Source organism: Penicillium solitum (assembly GCF_028829755.1).
Source record: "Penicillium solitum strain IBT 25940 chromosome Unknown utg000003l_segment0_segment0, whole genome shotgun sequence".
Taxonomy (NCBI): domain Eukaryota; kingdom Fungi; phylum Ascomycota; class Eurotiomycetes; order Eurotiales; family Aspergillaceae; genus Penicillium; species Penicillium solitum.
The window spans coordinates 4821591-4838734 of NW_027072123.1; the positions used below are offsets into that span (position 1 = coordinate 4821591).

The window sequence follows — 17144 nt, forward strand, 5'->3', positions numbered from 1 at the left end:
TTTATCTTCACAGTCAAAATTGATAGGACTATGTATCAACTAGATCATAGCGGTATTGTTTCAGTTCGGTCTGTTTCCTATATGAAGATCTAGATTATACGGTCAACTACCTACTTATAATACTATGAGACGATGCCAGGTTACAAAAGTCCATCTAGGTAAGGGAGGTAAGTGCAATGTCTATCAAGAATTTTGTTTATACAGAGGGAACAATAAACTGTTTATATGTACCCTTATCCGTTTTCCCCAAAGGAGAAGTCAAACGGGCCCAATCGAGGCATCTCTGGATTCCGGTGTGGGGCTGCATATAATTCCCACCACTCAGTCTATAGGATGCGGAATATACACCATATTAGTTCAAAATAAGACAAATATTCTGCATGCAAACACACTGCATTTACAGTCCCAGTGAAAAGATTTTGTTGGTTTCAAGTCCACGTGTTGTATGGTTGACGGGAGATTGATACAAACGGTAAATAATGGTAAAATCTATGAATGATTCATCGGGGGGTTTCTTCTTAGACAGCTCTACTGGCTCATCTATGGATCAAGTACTCAATTGATAAGCATTTGTCTAAACCGAATGAATGCTATTTTATATCCACGTAGCGTCCATGTCTATATATATCCCATTAATACCCAAGCATAACTGCAAAGTTGGATGAAAATGTCGACCGACTTCACCCAAGTAACCCCTCATCGATCTTCCTTTTTTGGTTCAGGCAGCGGATCATTTGCAATCGCATGGGCTTGAATAACATGAGGAATCGACTCCTCGGTGTTGAGATAGGTGCGACTGCCCTGGACGAACCAGAATGACACAGCAATAACGAGCATGACTCCGAACACACCAATGGCGTAATTCATATCACCACCCGAGGGGTTGGGCGCGCTAGGGAAGAAAAAGAAGACGGTTGTCACACAGCAATAGACAAGGGAAACCCAGTTTACCGGTGCACCCAGTCTCCCAAGGTTGAACTGACCACCAGGCGGGAGCTTGTCGCGGCCCATCAGGAGCAGAGTCATGATAGGAAGCCCATATGAGATAGTCAGGGCGATGGTGCTGACGCTGAGGATTGCGTTCAGCACTGTCTCTGCGAATAGGAACAAAACTCCAACCAGGGCTATGATAGCCCCCTGGAACCAGAGTGCCCTGACGGGGGCCTTCCAGTAAGGGCTTACTTCCGATAGGTAGGTACTAAAGGGAAGTCCACCGTCGCGGGCAAAGCCCCAAGTCAAGCGGGATGCGGTAGTGACGATGCTGATTCCCTGGCCTAGGCCGTTCGTGATGAACAAGGCGATTAGAACTGCACCGCCGGTCTGGCCCACCGTTTCTTGGACCAGTTCCATGAACGGTAGGCCGCTAGGCGAGTTTACCACTGTATTCACCTTTTGAATACAGAAGAGGCAGACCATCATCAGGACAAAACCGCTCACTGCCCCGGAGATAACGGCGAGGTAGATCACTTTCGGGGCATTTTTTCGGGGTGTAGGGATCTCTTCCACCAAGTGAATAACGGCATCAAAAGCAGTCAACCCATATGCAGCTTGGACGAGACCAATAAACCAGACAACGCCATCGGGCCAACCAGTTTGGTTGATCCACTTTCCAAAGGCGAAAGAGGCAGGCTGGTAGGAGAGACCTTCTTTCGTTCCCACTGAAATAAGCAAGGCAAGGCAAAAGACAAAAAATAGTCCGAAGAACCAGATTCCGACAAAGTTGTTCAGCCAGGGTAAGAATTTCTCTTTCCGACAACCCATAACATTGATTAGTGTGAGGGCAAAAACACAGGCAATATAAACCACAAATTCAAGCCATCCCTTCGACGCACCAGTCCAGGCTGGACTGAACATGACCTTCATACCGAGAAGGAAATTGGTCATAAACGCCACCTGGGAAGCGGCCAGTGTCCACCACCCAAAAACATTGATCCATGCACACATGTAGGAGAGGAACCGCCCAAAGCGTGAGTCCCAAAGACGGTAGACCCAATACGCCTGTCCGAGGGCAGTTGGCATGCTGCTACAGATCTCGCCTAGCGAGAGAGCAACACAGGTGTTGCAGAATGTCACAAGAGCCAGTCCCCATAGAATCGAGACGGGACCGCCGTTGATCAGGCCGTCGGAGAGATCCTGTGCAAATGTTGACCATGTTCCCAGCACGCAGAATGCCAACGCTAGCATGCTCCAGATATTGAACTTGCGGGCGAGGACTTCCTCATGGCCGAATTCGGCGAGGTCTTTGGCATCTTGTGTGGTTTGGTCGGTTGGTTTGAGGGTTGCTTCGGTTTCCACGTCCATAATAACGGGTGGGAGGGTTGGGAACGGGGACGAAGGGGTCTTCAGAGTGGTCACTCTAAGGTCATTTCCAGACAAGGTAATTGATGTTGCCGTGAAAGCGAAGCTGTTGTCTCCGGGATGTATATTGTATGCTCCTTCTGAAGACGGTATATTAGATCCAAGAATGGGGTCACTGGAGCAGTTTGAGGAACTGAATATCCCGCATCCCCATTATTCACGAGATCCGGGGGTTGTCGTTTTTTTCCGGGGAACGTCGGCCTCTGTAGCCATAGAGAGGGGCATGTCGACTGGATATTCACCGAGTGTGGCCCACATAGTAAATCCAAAACTTGGAAGCATTTTACACAATTAGAGGACACATCACAGAGGTCTGTGTAGAGCTCCAGTTTTTCTTTTTCTGTACCCCACACCCCACGAAGGCTGAAAATTCCCTCTCCGGAAGGTACACGCGGGGGTTTTTTTTTGGGTAGGTAGTGTTCATGATATCAATGGTATTTCGAGATCTGCTGGATATCCCACTCGAGGGATTTCCGGGGGAAGTTGGTTTAATGCCCAATTCCTCCAATTCTTTGACACACAGCAGACTGGGTTGGGTCTGGGTTTTACTGGGTCGTGCGGAAGACTACCGAGGAGCACTCACGCGTCCATAGTTCATCTCCATGGTAGACCAATTCATCCTTTCAGGTGTGTCACTAGCAAAATCTTTGTTTGCGCAATATTGAAGTCTTCACTGAACCTTTTGGATCGGCACCATTTAAGCTGGAATCTCGCTCGTTTATATTTAGCGCGATTATGCCTGTGCAGAATCTGGCCTGCAGGGCCAACTCTTAAATAGGGGCTGGCGCGTTACCAATTATGTACACTCTGCACGTATACTTTGTGGCAACACGACCAAACGCCATTTACGCAGAATGTCCACCCAAAGGGCGGATAAAAGGGGCTTGGTCTTGGGCTGCTCTGTTAGGTTTATAGTGCTCCGTTGCGTCCCCCAATACCCCACTGTAGTTTGGGGCTAATTTCTGGGGTAGCTCCACTCCACGGAATATCCCTACGCTCCTCGGTTGCAGCCTCCTAGTGTGTCATCTGTTTGATTACACCATGATAGCGTGCTCTATATAAAAGTGTATGTTATTATTAGTAGGCTATGCCCGCACATATCAGAAAACAGCGGACTTTGTCATTTTTAGTTAGTCAGAGAAATATACACAAGTCATCTATACCATACATCGCTGTACACCTTGATTTCTGTCACTATCTCCTCGCGCCCGCATCAGTCTGTCGCCCGCCTCAACCAGGATTTTACCTGGTATATCTATCACAGCCACACCAATATGTAATAGTGCGTACGGGCGACTAAGTATGCCACTAATTCATCACTCTCTCATTCGTTCATATTGCCAGGCGTTGATTTAGATCCGCTCTCACTTTACAAGTATTCGAAGGTATATCCCGGCCAGGGATCGGAGACTAACTATGTAGTCAAAGGTTATATGTAGAAAAGTCTCTTATATAGAATATGCTTTTTTTTTACCGCCCTCGTATATAGCTAAAAGACATCTTAAAAGGTATCTAAAAAGCCATCTCAAAAGAACCTAACAAAGCCGTATAAGCGGCCAATTACAATTCTTGCCTTATCGTATATGCCTCTGGTGATGAAAGACACGGTGAGGTGAAATATCCAATAAGAGAGTTATGAGCCGGTGGCATACTTAGTCGCCCGTACACGCGTTAGATTCCTGCGGCTATCTCGCGTTGCTATAGAAGAAAGAATTTGCACTCCCGGCAGATGTCCCAGCCAAGTACCCTCCTACCTAGTGCCAATCCTTCCCCGGCTGCCGCTCCCGACCCACTGGAACTGTATATCCGGTGGTCGGCGTATGACAAGCTTCCCTTCGACGGAAAGCCGTACTACCTGTTGGACCCTCGAGATCTACTGGTTCTCGCCCATTGCAGTAAACTCCCTACCTCCAATGGGTTCCTCGCGCTACCAATCGTCCTCCACCTCAACAGCCTGACGCGCGAGGCCGGAAACCAAATAAATGATAAGGTCCAACGGTACTGCGGTAGTGATCGGAGAGGATATCCCCGCCTCCATATATCGACCGTAGAGCTGCGCTACACTCGCTTCACTCAGAATATCCACAATCGCGTCTTCGACATTCTGATCGAGTCCCTCTACGGCCCCCGAGTGGTACTTCAGCTGCGCATGCTCCGTATGCCGCATCGGCGAACAGCCCCGCAACCATGAATTGGCACGTTCCGTACGTTCTGCCACCTTGCAGCGTCGCCCAAGCTCAACCGGTTTCTCCGACGCTCCCCATCCAGTATTCTCTCGGTCGAGGTCGGTCTCTCGTTTCTCCTAGCGCGGCGATGAGAATGGGTTTGGGCTTTTCTGGTCCCAGACCACTAAGGACCCGTCAGCCTCTTTGTCTACGAATCGCGTTGCAATGGCTCGGTACCTCGCGAACCAGAGCCCCCGACACCACGATCTTCTCTATATCCTTGTCCAGCAAGGCCTATTTGACTCGGCTAGCTCTCAGCCACGCTTCCTGATCTTCTGCCACTAGCCTCTGACTCTATGGCTTATCCAAATGTTCCTCGGCATCCTCCCACTCGATTTTGTCATGATTCGTGCTGGAATGCCTACCAATGTTCGTTCCACTACGATTGCGCGCTTTAATGACCGCGGCTCATCCACGCAGGCCCTTGTGACGACATACAACTGTGATGCGACCGGCCTCAATATGCACTCCCAGTGCAGTCGAATTACCCTCATAGAGTCCGCGCTGAACCATAACTCCCTATTCCAGACCATTGAGCGCATCCACAGCCTCTGTCAACGCGAGGAGCAGTGTGCGTAGGTACTTTTATGGACCACACCATTCAGAGATATATAGAGTTCAACAATACGACAAAGGTCCTCCCGCAGATTACTGCACAGTACCGCCCCTTCCTAGAGAAACAGGTATCACTGTCCGTCGATAATCGTGACGAGACCATTGAGCAGCTCGCCAATCAACTACTGAACCAGCTGCTTGGTATAGGCCCGGACTGTACGAATCGGTTGAAGATGGAAGACAACAAAGACCTAGGTTCTGAAGGCAAGAGCAAAAGTGGCCGGCAATTCCCAGTAAACGGCTGGCCAGCGATCCCGCCTCCTCGGGCATCTCAAGCCACAAACGAGCAGCCACCACCCATCTGGCATCCCCATCTTCGCTATTGACCCGAGGATAAAATCTGAGCTCACAACATGGATGAGGTCCCTATGCCTGCACGAACCTTGTTGATCTCATCTGTGAAATGAAGGCAGAGGGTCATAATCACCAGAGCAAAATGGCGCATATTGCTTGCACTGTTGATATTCTACGATGCATACTCTTCCATCGTCAGAAATGCTTGTGTAGCATTTTTCGTCGAAGGACCGAGCCTCACTTGAAACCCTACGGAAGCTCATCCCGACGGCGTATCAACTACATCATTACGCCTCAGACACCCTTAACCCACACTGAGACGCTTTCGACCCGCTCCTGTCGGCTAGAATCCGTTTCTTCACAACACAATATCGCGAACCTCACATACCTAGAACACCCAACACATGGTTGCCATACCCCGCGGACTGGGCTCTCGAATCTAGACGGCCACTCAAAAAAAGTCTAAAGACTTCATCCGCCACGCAGGGAAACTACCAGCCAACATACTCAGTGGCTTCCCTAGCAGCCCCGACCGTCGCGATGGACCTGACAATCCAGGCGACCCTCACGAGGAGCCTTTTCGGAGGGCGGCCTCCCCGAGCACGGCGCTTGCGGAGGGAACCGCGCCTAAAAGCCCACACACCGTCGGTTGCTGGTACTTTGCAGTGGATTTCCCATCCAGAGATTTCCCATCAAGAAACAAACTCCACGCATATGTACGTCAGCACCACACGGACGAAGACACTGTCCGTACAACGTCGCCGTCGGTGAGGACGATGACGGAAGCAACTACAAGCCAATCACAGAATCCGACCGTAAACACGCAAGAACGACACCCGGCCAAGTTTACAAGACCTGGCGATACCTCTCGGCTGTCGTCGGATTAGGATCGCTAGACGCCAAATCCACAATCTGTCTTGACTCCGGCTGCGTAATGACCCTTATCGATAGTTCATTAGCTTCTACTTTGCATCTTCAATTTCATGATACGTCGGACATCCCGGTGGCCGGCATTAGTTCCAAACATATCTCTTCCAAATATATAGATCTACCCATTTTCTTCTCGGGAGACGATAATATCGCGAGGATCGATATTGAAGCCCAAATGGTCGACAAAGAAGTTGCAGCGAGACTGCTGCTCGGTTTGGATAACGGATATATATTTCTCTCGCTGAATTGACCACAACCCGTTCTTTTTCAAATCTATACAGATATAACTGACTAACAATAATATGTGCTTTTGTGTAACTAGGGCACGCTATTATGGAGGTCCGTAGTTTTCCGATACCTCGTGTTTCTACCATGTATGACACCATGGTGTTTGACAAAGCACATAACGGTCGCAAACGATCGATATTGTCCCTCGGAATTGATAATTGACTTTTCCATCAGCTATCTTTGTCTCTAGGGCAGATCTCGAAGATATCAGTGGGGAGGTTGAGCAGACAAGCTTGTTTTTCCTGCATGGACCTTCCCAAAATGGTAAGCTCGGATTAAAATCCCATGGACTTTTAAACTGGACTTCCCTCCCCACTGATCATAAGATATATTTTGCACGAATGTGAGGCAATTATGGAGTAGCAAAATATCCCCTTGTTAATAAACCGGGAAGCACTCCCTATAGGAGGTTAGAATGCATTATTTCGCTCACTGAGATCTTTGTTCGGCCAATCACAGTACGAGGATGTGCATAGCACCACGCCCGCACGAGTATATATGAGTGAATTGTTGTACTTCCTGACGCTTCTTATCTTTGCTCTTGTCTTTCTTCACTTCATTACTCTCAGTATCATGCCTCCGACCGAGAAACAAAAGGACATCTCCCACCGTCATCGCTCTTTCAAGGGATGCTGGACCTGTAAGAAAAAGAGGATCCAGTGCGATGAAATGCGTCCAGCCTGCCGGAAATGCAGTTCCCGGGGTCTCACTTGTGAGGGATACGAGATTCGATTGCGCTGGGGGGCTGGTATCGCCTCCCGGGGGAAGTACTCGGGTGCCGAAAAGCCCGTGAAAGAATCTATACCCCCGCGATCGAAGCGAAGATGGGATATGCGAGATAAGGGAGGTGGAACTTATGGGGACGGGGATGTTCAGCCTGTTTTGATGTCTCAATCTTTGATGAATGAAGGTATTGCCAGTGGATGGAGGTGTTTTGTGGTTCCAAGCTCACATATCCTTCTAGATCGTGAACCTCAGTTAATTGCCGAGCGAGCAACAGTCAATATACTTGACTCGCCGTGGGAACCGGGTTCTCCACGAAGTTCGGCTATCAACAAGCATTTTGAGATACCTACATCCTTGGCTACTTTGGCGGCAACGACCGCATATGACCGGGGTCCGGATATATCGGGTCAATATGCCAAAAACGCGGGCCGACGGAGTATATTGGCATGACCTGAGCTTGTATTCTGGGCCTTTTGTACTTTAGCACTGCAAATCACTTTGGCCATTATGAATTATGACAAGTTTCACCACGAACAAACCGATTAAGCTCGTTATTCTATACACTAAAACAGTATTTACCTCATTAAAAAACTATACCCTATTCATCCTCCCGCATCGTCTCACTGCCTCCTTTCCGCCCCTTGTCTTCCAAATGATCAGTCAACTGGGAAACCTCAGATAGATGGCCTGCTCGGGGGGGTTGCAAACTATCAAAAGATTCATAAAAATGTGACGACCGGCCGGTCATCACATTATCAATCGACGTTGGCGATGTTAATGACAGTGAAGATGGGCGGCGGTTGTGACCCGTTGGATATGAATACTCTGACTCAGTCTCACTAGGAGTCTGCGGTGAGACAGGAGACTGGGGCCCTCGTCTCGGATCGGGTTTGAGCCCACGTTCGGATTCGGGCTTGGGAGGCCCGCCGTGAGCGAAGTAAGCGGTATTGAATGCCGTGGGAAGCTCAGCAGGTGATGAATCTGTGTGGATGTCAGGGTTAGTACTCTGTCGTATCTATTTCCCATCAGGGATTGAAGAAAGAAAGTCATCGACATACCATGCATCTCATATACTGCATCTCCTCCTGATTCCACTGTGCCAGGGGTTGCCGGAGAGACGTGGGAGTCCGGCAAAGTTGAAGCCTGTGTTGTCGACGGCTGCGTTTCCGTGGTGTGCGCAGTTCGCACCGTCTCTGCTGTCTCCATACCCGTCGATGAAGATACTGGCCCGGGTCCAGGGGAAGCTGGGCCGCTCCCATACATCCATTCTGGGGGGCGGTTTTGGGGTTCAGCGTCTGCGGCCTCAGATTTGCCTTCCGCAGACTTCCGTTGGCGCTGACGTCGCCGATAAAACCAGAGTCCGGCAAGGATTGCAATGATGAGCAGACCTAAGACTGCACCTATTACTCCACCAGCCCAGCCGGGGAAGCCGCCGCCCCCGTTGTGATCTTGTGTGGAGGAACCTGTGCTGGAATTACCGCTGGTGCTATTGTACGGCCAATATGTCTCGATGGTCTTGGTATAATTCTTGTCGAAGATTCCCGCTAGAGAGCTGTTGGTCCATGATGTTGGGGCAGTTGTGCTTGCACCTCCATCAGAGCTAAAAAGGTGTCAGCTATAATGATTGACTGTCTGCACTGCTGGGTCTACACTTACTTGCCCCCTATCTGTTTCGTCACGACATCCGGCACTTTATACTCACTCCAAATTGTGGGATCATATTTATCCTCGAAACTCAGTGTATTGAGGTTGAAGTTGACAATAACACCACCCTCTAGACAATGAGTTGGATCGACGTGCTGTCCTCCAACCGCCAGCATTTGATCGGGATATACTTTGATGCATCGGTGACCGCTGCGACTGTGTGTGTTTGTGCCATTGTATGCCTTAACCCACTTGAAGGAAGGCAATGACAATATATAAACGTCGTCGGATGGATTAGCACTAAGGTCGAGACCATCGTACCCTCCATAGATGTATATATTATGAGATGACCCATCAGCAGCGCTAGCAAGGACAGAGCAGAACTCCGTCAACTGTGGTGGTATATCACCCGTCGTGTTCTGGAGATACCAGGTTCTACTCCCGACATCAAAGACGGAGACCGTCTCCATGAACGTCGGGCTAATCCTTATGCTCTCCTCTGTCCGAGTTGAGGTTGATTTTAAAAACTGAATGGGTTCAACCACTCCACCAATGGCGACTAAAACCCCGGACTCGGATACAGGGACCCAGACCAGTTCCGCGCTGGAACGAGCAGGGACATAACTTGGTAGTGTGGTGTTTGTCCAACTCCCGTCGCTCATCTGCGACATGTCCAGGGTGATTAGCGTGTCGGCCGTTTGGTTGGATTGAAGCTGGTCAAAATTGAACTCGCCCCAGTCCGCGGCACGCATCCCACTGAAGTAAAAGCCTAGGTTCTCTCTTGGGGCTGATGCAGCGGCCCCATTGGTGATAAATCGTGTAACATTAGTAGAGAGGTATTCTTGCTTCCAGCCGGGCTTCCATAAGCTTCTATGGGGGCCATACTGGTATGCAGCGTACGACAGGACTTGATTAGCAGCCGGAAGACTGGAACTATTGCTATTAGGATGCATGCCTCTGCAATAACGGATCTCAGAATCAGTGATTTGTTAGACCGAGAGACGAGGAATACCAACCCATAGAGGTATAACTCGTTGTCGTTGGCAAACATCGCGCCGTTAACGTAATTCGGAGCCATGCTAGGATCACCGCCGGCGACGGAATCATTGGTGAGTAGATCCATGAAATTGGATTTCGTGTTGAAAGAAGTGTTGAGGTTCAGATGATAGATGGTGGTTGTCAAAACTGCTGCTAGTTAGCCATGTACATATATCAACACCTGTTGGTCGCCCATACTGTCAGCCGGGTCGTAATCGGGGCAATCGTCATTGCCTCTGCAATTGTTAGTGAATATATGTATTGATCATGGGGGACCTCGTACGTGTGGTACCATAACCGCCCGCCATCGAGGAAGATTCTATCGCGCAGGATATTGGCTATTAGTGTCAGTAAAGAAAAGTCTTTCCAAAAATTATTAAACAAGGAGTGTTTACCACGCAGACCTAGCCAGTTACACATATACACATTATTAGTTGGAGGAGCAGATAGGCCACATGCGGCCACTGCATAGTCTATCATGACTAGCAGCGTCAGCAGCGTCTCCAAAAGAAACCGCATTTTTTAATAGAAGAAACAGCAGTTGAGCTCATCACTGAGTTGTCATAATTTGAAAATAGCAAGTCCCATAAGAATTCTGGAATCTCGATTTTACTGCTGACATCCAAATGCAAAAAGCGAGGGGCGGGGTCGCTCGGAACTTGAGATGCGGCTTTGTTGATCTTTGTTGTTGTCAGTTGGCCCCCCGCCCTGAATACGAAGTAGCCAAGGCGAAACAAGAATGAATAGCAGACGGTGTAATATACGCCCGCTCAGCTTGTGGTCCGACCGTTCTGATCATTACCCTGATTGTATTGCTGCATGGCTAGAACCATGCAGCCACGGGAAATACAGCCGAATCAATTGACGGAGCCCCATTGTGTGCTTGAGCTAGCTCCAATTGTGGTCGATGCGGCCGATGCCGTCGATGTATAACTGCGGAAGTTTGGAATATTATGTATTTCCTCGTACTCGGGGTTCGAGATGGGGCTATGCTACGTTGCCTGGGCTGATGCCCATCGGAGGGGAAATTTTGAGCCTCGAACTATTGGGCGTTCTTTGAGCGACGGGGACCGTGCGTATGTATTGGATGTCTCCCAATTCCCTCGATTTATTTTCTTTGTTTGGCATGTGTAGCTTGTTTACCTTGCTAGCCATCCCCGGAAGGATTTCTTCTACAGACAGCCAAAGATGAAGGACGCGGTCGCTTGGTTATCGCTGTTGGCGACAACTTTCGCCTTGGTGACATCAGGTCATAGCAGTTTAATCAACAAATCCCCCGCACTGTCGGCAGAGCAAGATGATGGATTGACTGTCACGGTAGGAGTTGGGGTTGCACTTTGGCTCGGTGATGGCGATTCTTGCGCCGCTGAAACTATCACGGAAACTTCTACGCAGACTGGAAATAGCTCTCCAGGCGCCACTACAATTACTATCACCGAGGCCACTACCAAGACTATCAGTGGTTGTCGAAATGCCCCTGCCATAAGTGCTTCCGCCGATGTTGGCATTGGACCGCTCAATGTTGCTGCAGAAGCCTCCATAGCACTGCCCGCAAATGAAGCTATAAAAACGCTCACGGATTACACAACCGAGATTTTTACCATCACATCGTGTACATGCACAGATGACTTGACTAGCACACCGACTACCTCAAGCGTGCCTGTGACAACTACCTCCACTGTGCCTGTTACAACTACTTCGAGGGAGCCCATCACGACTACCTCGAGCAAGCCCATCACGACTACTTCGAGCGAGTCCATCACGACCACCTCGAGGGAGCCCATCACGACGACTTCGAGCGAGTCAATCACGACTACTTCGAGCAAGCCCATCACGACTACTTCGAGCAAGCCCATCACGACTACTTCGAGCGAGCCCATCACGACTACTTCGAGCGAGCCCATCACGACCACCTCGAGCGAGCCCATCACGACTTCGAGCGAGCCAATCACGACTACCTCGAGCGAGCCCATCACGACTACTTCGAGGGAGCCTATCACGACCACCTCGAGCGAGCCCATCACGACCACCTCGAGCGAGCCCATCACGACCACCTCGAGCGAGCCAATCACGACTACTTCGAGGGAGCCCATCACGACCACCTCGAGCGAGCCCATCACGACTTCGAGCGAGCCAATCACGACTACCTCGAGCGAGCCCATCACGACTACTTCGAGGGAGCCTATCACAACTACCTCGAGCGAGCCTGTGACGATTACCTCAAGCGAACCGGTGACAAGCACCTCCAGTGTACCTGAAACAACCACCCAAACGACATCGAGGACTACAACTCTTCCAGAGACGACAACCCCGACAGCCACTACAGTGACAACCAGAACCACTTCCAGCTCTGTAAGTGTTACCACTGCTCCAGTGTCGACAACATCGGTGACTACCACCGGTGGCTCAACTATCACTATCCCAAATACCACCGTCACTCTACCAGGAACACTTCCGGGGACAACTGTCACTATCCCAGGTACGTTGTGAAAAATAGGACATTGGGTATCGTTGTAAAAACTAACACTATAAGATTCACAAACAACCCAAACAATTCCATCTACTACTACAACGGTATCCGCCTCCGTATGCTCCAGTCTTATCAGCAACCCATCCTACACACCTGCCGCCCCGTTGCCAGATGACTATACCTGGGGATGCGCACCTGGCTATCTCTGCAAGCCACGTCATACAGGTAACCGCTCGGGATGCAACATTGAAGCAGGTCTTCCCGACCCTGGATACATCTGCGCCCCCTCAGACTGCATTGTGGCTCCACCTTTGGACCTCCATCCAACTTGGCCGTACAATGTCTCGAATATCTATTACAACCTTAACCCAGAGGACTTCGGCCTCAATTACTCTATCTTCGAGTTCCCGGAAGACCAAGGTGCAGCCAACAGTAAGCGCGGTATGTCCTCGTGGGATTTCGCTATCCCCCAAAAGGTCAAAAGAATCGACGTAACAAAACTTCCTCCGAGTTGTTATAATCAGTGCAGTGATGCTGCACATGAGCCGCAATTACTTGGAAAGACCGATGAGATTTGCAAGAGTGGTTCAACATTCATGGAAAACTTGGATGTTTGCAAAGACTGCATTAGCGACAACGCCGATTCTGGCTCTGATCAATTTTCATCAAAGATGTTGCCAACATTTGCACAGTGGCTGAATTATTGCTCCGACAAGGTCACGTCCACAACAACAACACAAAGTGCCACCAGCACTAAGATAGAAACTACGGCGACGAGCACACAGATCACCACTACTACCAGCACGGAGGCTTCGACAGCAGCCACAATCACTAGTACTCAGCCTACCAGCACTCAAGCTAGCAGTACTGAGGCCACCACCACCGAGGCTAGCAGTATTGAAGCTACCGGCACTGAAACGACGAGCGCCGAAGCGACGAGCAGTGGAGATGCGATCACTCAGACATCGACCACCCAGTCCAGTGAAGAAAGCACTGCTACCACTGAGACCGAGGAATCATCCAGCGCAGCCGAGACAACCGAACCAGTCACTCTCATCACAACCACAGCTTCCGGCTCAGTTGTGACAACCTCGGAGTCTGCTTCACTTGTCACAACTTCTTTCTCTGGATATGTTGTCACGATCTCAACGTCAGGCTCCCTGGTGACAAGCTCAGTACCTGGATCGATTGCGACAACGTCAGTATCTGGCTCGCTTATTACAACCTCATTGCCCGGTTCAATCAAGACCATGTCGAGCACTCAGGGCACAGGGGCTGGTGGTGAAACCACATCTGACAATGGTTCCAGTAGTCCATCGGGTTCGGATCGCGGAACTCAGACTGACTCGGCAACTACCTCTACATCTTCTCCGGCCTTCAATGCCGCAGGATCCTTAAATATCCCTCACATTGGCTCAATTGGTCTGCTGTGGGCTATTTTTGCACCACTCCTTTAGAATACTTGCCTTTTGCTGCGTTTAATGTTCGTCATCTGATGTGTGTGACATATTTAGTTCATTTTGATCATTGTGGATTTATTAGTCCATTTTAATAGGTATCATCAATGAAAAATGAAGTATGTTCTAAGCTTTTCTAAGCTTTCTCTGAGACTCTGTGTATTCCAATCAAGCCAAGAGATCTATCTTATAGCGTAGTATTCTCAAGTATTCTTATGATCACTCTTCATCTTCTAGAAGAGCAAAAAGAGACAGAGACACAAACTACCTATTTACCGTACACACGTTGGATTCCTGGAGCTTTGGGCGTCAACCTTGGTAGTTCCTTCCTATTCCAAACAAACAACTGCCGTTTTGTAGTATTGGCACTTGCCACAACATCACCATAACCCCACAGGAGCGACGTGGGGCAACCCTTTGAGCTAGTCAAATGTTATACATAGAAAGGTCTCTTGTAGAGAGTATGCTTTTTTTTACCGCCTTCGTATGCATCTAAAAAGGTCACTAAAAAGACTACTAAAAAGAAAAGATATTTATTCGTCCTCAGGAATTTTCAATCTTTGCCGCCTCCAAAATGGCCGAGTGATCCAGGTTATGTGTGGTGCCCGCCTTCAGGATAGCATCGCGCACCCACTGCCCCCTCGGACGCATCACAGACCTAAACGGCTTGGGCAGGGTGATAAAGCCCTCCGTGCAGTCCATATCATGAACTTTGTGTCTCGCGCCTGTGGCGTCGTCCACAACGCCAGCCTCGACATCAAACGACCACAGCATGCGCACCATCTGGATGAACAGCTGATTTCGTGCGATAAGACGGCCCGTACAGATTCTGCGCCCAAATCCGAATCCTGTATGCGGTAGGTCCTTAAGGGCGGATGTGTTGAAGCCGCAGACATCAATATGCTCATTGTCGGATTCCTCGGCAAGCCACCGCTCCGGGATGAAGTTATCGACGTCCTCGCCAAAGACGGCCTCATCGCGGGTAATAGCAAATGCATTGGGGAGGACAGTTGAGTTGGCGGGGATACGGTAGCCCATGTACTCGTCCTCGATCTTGGTGAAGTGCGGCACACCCTGGACAACGACGGGGCGCCAGCGGAGGGTCTCGCTCGCTGTGTCATATCATGCAATGTCAGACCTTGCCCATTATTCGGATTAGACAAGTGAAACTCACCAATAGCATCGATATATGACAGCTTAGGGCGGTCTTCAAAACTAGGTAGGCGGTCCTTACCGACGACCTCGTCTAGCAGCTGCTGCGCCTTTTTCACCCAGCCACGGGAGCCCGAAGTAATCCAAGCAACGATAAACCAGTCCAGCGCAACAGTCGAAGTATCCAAACCAGCATCAGCAAGAATTCCCAGATCAAACGCAAGCTCAACCTCCGGCATTCCCGCAGCCTCCGGCGAGTCCTTCATATGCTTCGCGAAGTTCCACTTCTGGTTACTCAGTCCCTTTCGCAAGTTCCCAACATGCAACTGGCGCTCCAGCTCAAACAACTCCTCGGCCTCCTTCTTCCACGGCGCCAGAAACTTGGGCAGGTAATTCAGAAACGGGAACGAGTCGACAATGTACGCGCCCACCTGTCCGGTGCGCGCAAACTCCGCCTGCACGCGCTTCCCATCCATCAGCTCCTTCTCGTATCCCGTTTGCAGCCGGTAGCCGTAATTCAGGCAGTAGATAGTGCTAGCCATTGCGCGCTCGAAGTGGTGGTGGAAGTCTACGCCCTTCTCACCAACCTTGTCCCACTCACCTAGCACATCCCATAGCAGTTGCTGCGACTCGAGGTCCTGTAGCGGGCGGTATTTGCTCGAAGCGCGCAAGTTTAGAAGTGGGCCCCCCATCTTCTGGTGTAATTTGTACTGGTCGTTGTATGGTCGGAGAAGCGTGTGCATACCCTTAGTGACCAGTTCGCCCGCCATGACCATGCGCGGGCGATCCGAGTATCGCGAGCTGCGGCGGTTGAGGAGATCATGTGCGGCCTGATTGGTGGAGAGGATGATGAGCGGCTGGCCGCCCATGCTGAGATGCATGACCGGGCCATACTTCTTGCTCCAGTGGTAGAGCTCCAGCCATTGGAGGCTCTTGGGGAGCTGGTGAATATTTCCGATTATAGGCGCAGGCCTGGGTCCTGGCGGTAGCGGCAGCGACGGGCGTTTAAAGAGTGAGAAGACCAAGCGGGCGATTAGGATCGCGCTGAGAGCGCCGAGTAGATAGGTCGCAAAGCCGGGCATTTTGCTCCAGTTGCAGAGACAAGACGGAGGGGTGCAGCTGTGACTGTGACTGCGATTCTCTGCGGGGATGGCGGCGAACAGACCAAGCAGGCCAATTCAAGTACGGCGTCTCTCCCTCTCTGTCGGTTCTGCAGCGAACGGTGGGTGGGATGGTACTTTGTGCAGGGGCCAATGAGTGCCCGTAGATATCTAAATGCTCATTGGGATTGCCTGGAGATCTTCTTGAGGGGCTCCTTCGAGCGCGGCACCATACTATTCTTGTAGTAGGATGGAGGATACGAGCCCGTCTGGGAGAAGTGAGTCGCATCTGGTGATGGACTCCTACCTCATGCGTGAAGAGCCGTTAGTGCATCCATCGTGTGATCTGGCCTCTTGCGAGGATCGCTCGGTGTTGGCTTACAATATCCCTGGCCACGCTAATGTATACTAACTTGTGGGAGTGGGGGGCACGGCCGACAAAAGGATACGGTTGGGAAGCAATATCCCCGGTCACGCTAATGTATACTGACGTGTGGGAGTTTCGGGGGGTAGGGGGGACACGGCGAGCCGGGCATTAGCGACTGGGCCAGGCATAGGTATTATTGTTCCATCGTCTTATGTTGAAAACTCGGAATTAATATTGGCTCCAAATTCCTTGCTTTGGTCAGGACTCTGGGAGGATTCCTCTCCTGTCCTCGACACCTGTCAAGTGCCAACAATAGTAGCACTATTTGTATTGGCCTGGTTAACAGCAGTGGATATGGTACTTTTGATTGCTAACAGCCTGTTCACCTTAGGTTAATACTAGGCTAACGTCGCCTGTAGCTAGTATTCCGGGTTGCCCTAGTCTGGATTAGGGAAGTTCGAGACGGACCAAGTGTTGGGT

The 17144-nt window shown here is 50.2% G+C and overlaps 7 protein-coding genes across 7 annotated transcripts; 4 read left to right on the top strand and 3 right to left on the bottom strand.

Annotated features, from left to right (window-relative positions):
* Positions 1-696: 696 nt before the first annotated feature.
* On the bottom strand, positions 697-2301 carry N7455_005758 (uncharacterized protein; the record flags this gene model as incomplete). The annotated part of the gene is made up of 1 exon (XM_040959572.2): positions 697-2301. The coding sequence occupies one exon, from the start codon at positions 2299-2301 to the stop codon at positions 697-699; it is 1605 nt and encodes a 534-aa protein (XP_040809990.2).
* Positions 2302-4087: 1786 nt separating this feature from the next.
* N7455_005759 (uncharacterized protein) lies at positions 4088-4549 on the top strand (the record flags this gene model as incomplete). The annotated part of the gene is made up of 1 exon (XM_065605116.1): positions 4088-4549. One exon carries the CDS (start codon positions 4088-4090, stop codon positions 4547-4549), a length of 462 nt encoding a protein of 153 aa, XP_065462016.1.
* A 343-nt stretch (positions 4550-4892) lies between these two features.
* N7455_005760 (uncharacterized protein) lies at positions 4893-5524 on the top strand (the record flags this gene model as incomplete). The annotated part of the gene is made up of 2 exons (XM_065605117.1): positions 4893-5158; positions 5191-5524. 2 exons carry the CDS (start codon positions 4893-4895, stop codon positions 5522-5524), a joined length of 600 nt encoding a protein of 199 aa, XP_065462017.1.
* Positions 5525-7283: 1759 nt separating this feature from the next.
* On the top strand, positions 7284-7886 carry N7455_005761 (Zn(II)2Cys6 transcription factor domain-containing protein; the record flags this gene model as incomplete). Its single annotated transcript, XM_065605118.1, has 2 exons — positions 7284-7620; positions 7675-7886. 2 exons carry the CDS (start codon positions 7284-7286, stop codon positions 7884-7886), a joined length of 549 nt encoding a protein of 182 aa, XP_065462018.1.
* A 148-nt stretch (positions 7887-8034) lies between these two features.
* N7455_005762 (uncharacterized protein) lies at positions 8035-10637 on the bottom strand (the record flags this gene model as incomplete). Its single annotated transcript, XM_040959489.2, has 7 exons — positions 8035-8417; positions 8495-9036; positions 9093-10037; positions 10097-10265; positions 10317-10354; positions 10402-10456; positions 10514-10637. 7 exons carry the CDS (start codon positions 10635-10637, stop codon positions 8035-8037), a joined length of 2256 nt encoding a protein of 751 aa, XP_040810017.2.
* Positions 10638-11306: 669 nt separating this feature from the next.
* N7455_005763 (uncharacterized protein) lies at positions 11307-14045 on the top strand (the record flags this gene model as incomplete). The annotated part of the gene is made up of 2 exons (XM_065605119.1): positions 11307-12597; positions 12652-14045. 2 exons carry the CDS (start codon positions 11307-11309, stop codon positions 14043-14045), a joined length of 2685 nt encoding a protein of 894 aa, XP_065462019.1.
* A 543-nt stretch (positions 14046-14588) lies between these two features.
* Positions 14589-16279, bottom strand: N7455_005764 (cytochrome P450; the record flags this gene model as incomplete). The annotated part of the gene is made up of 2 exons (XM_040959538.2): positions 14589-15157; positions 15220-16279. 2 exons carry the CDS (start codon positions 16277-16279, stop codon positions 14589-14591), a joined length of 1629 nt encoding a protein of 542 aa, XP_040810073.2.
* Between the last annotated feature and the right edge of the window lie 865 nt (positions 16280-17144).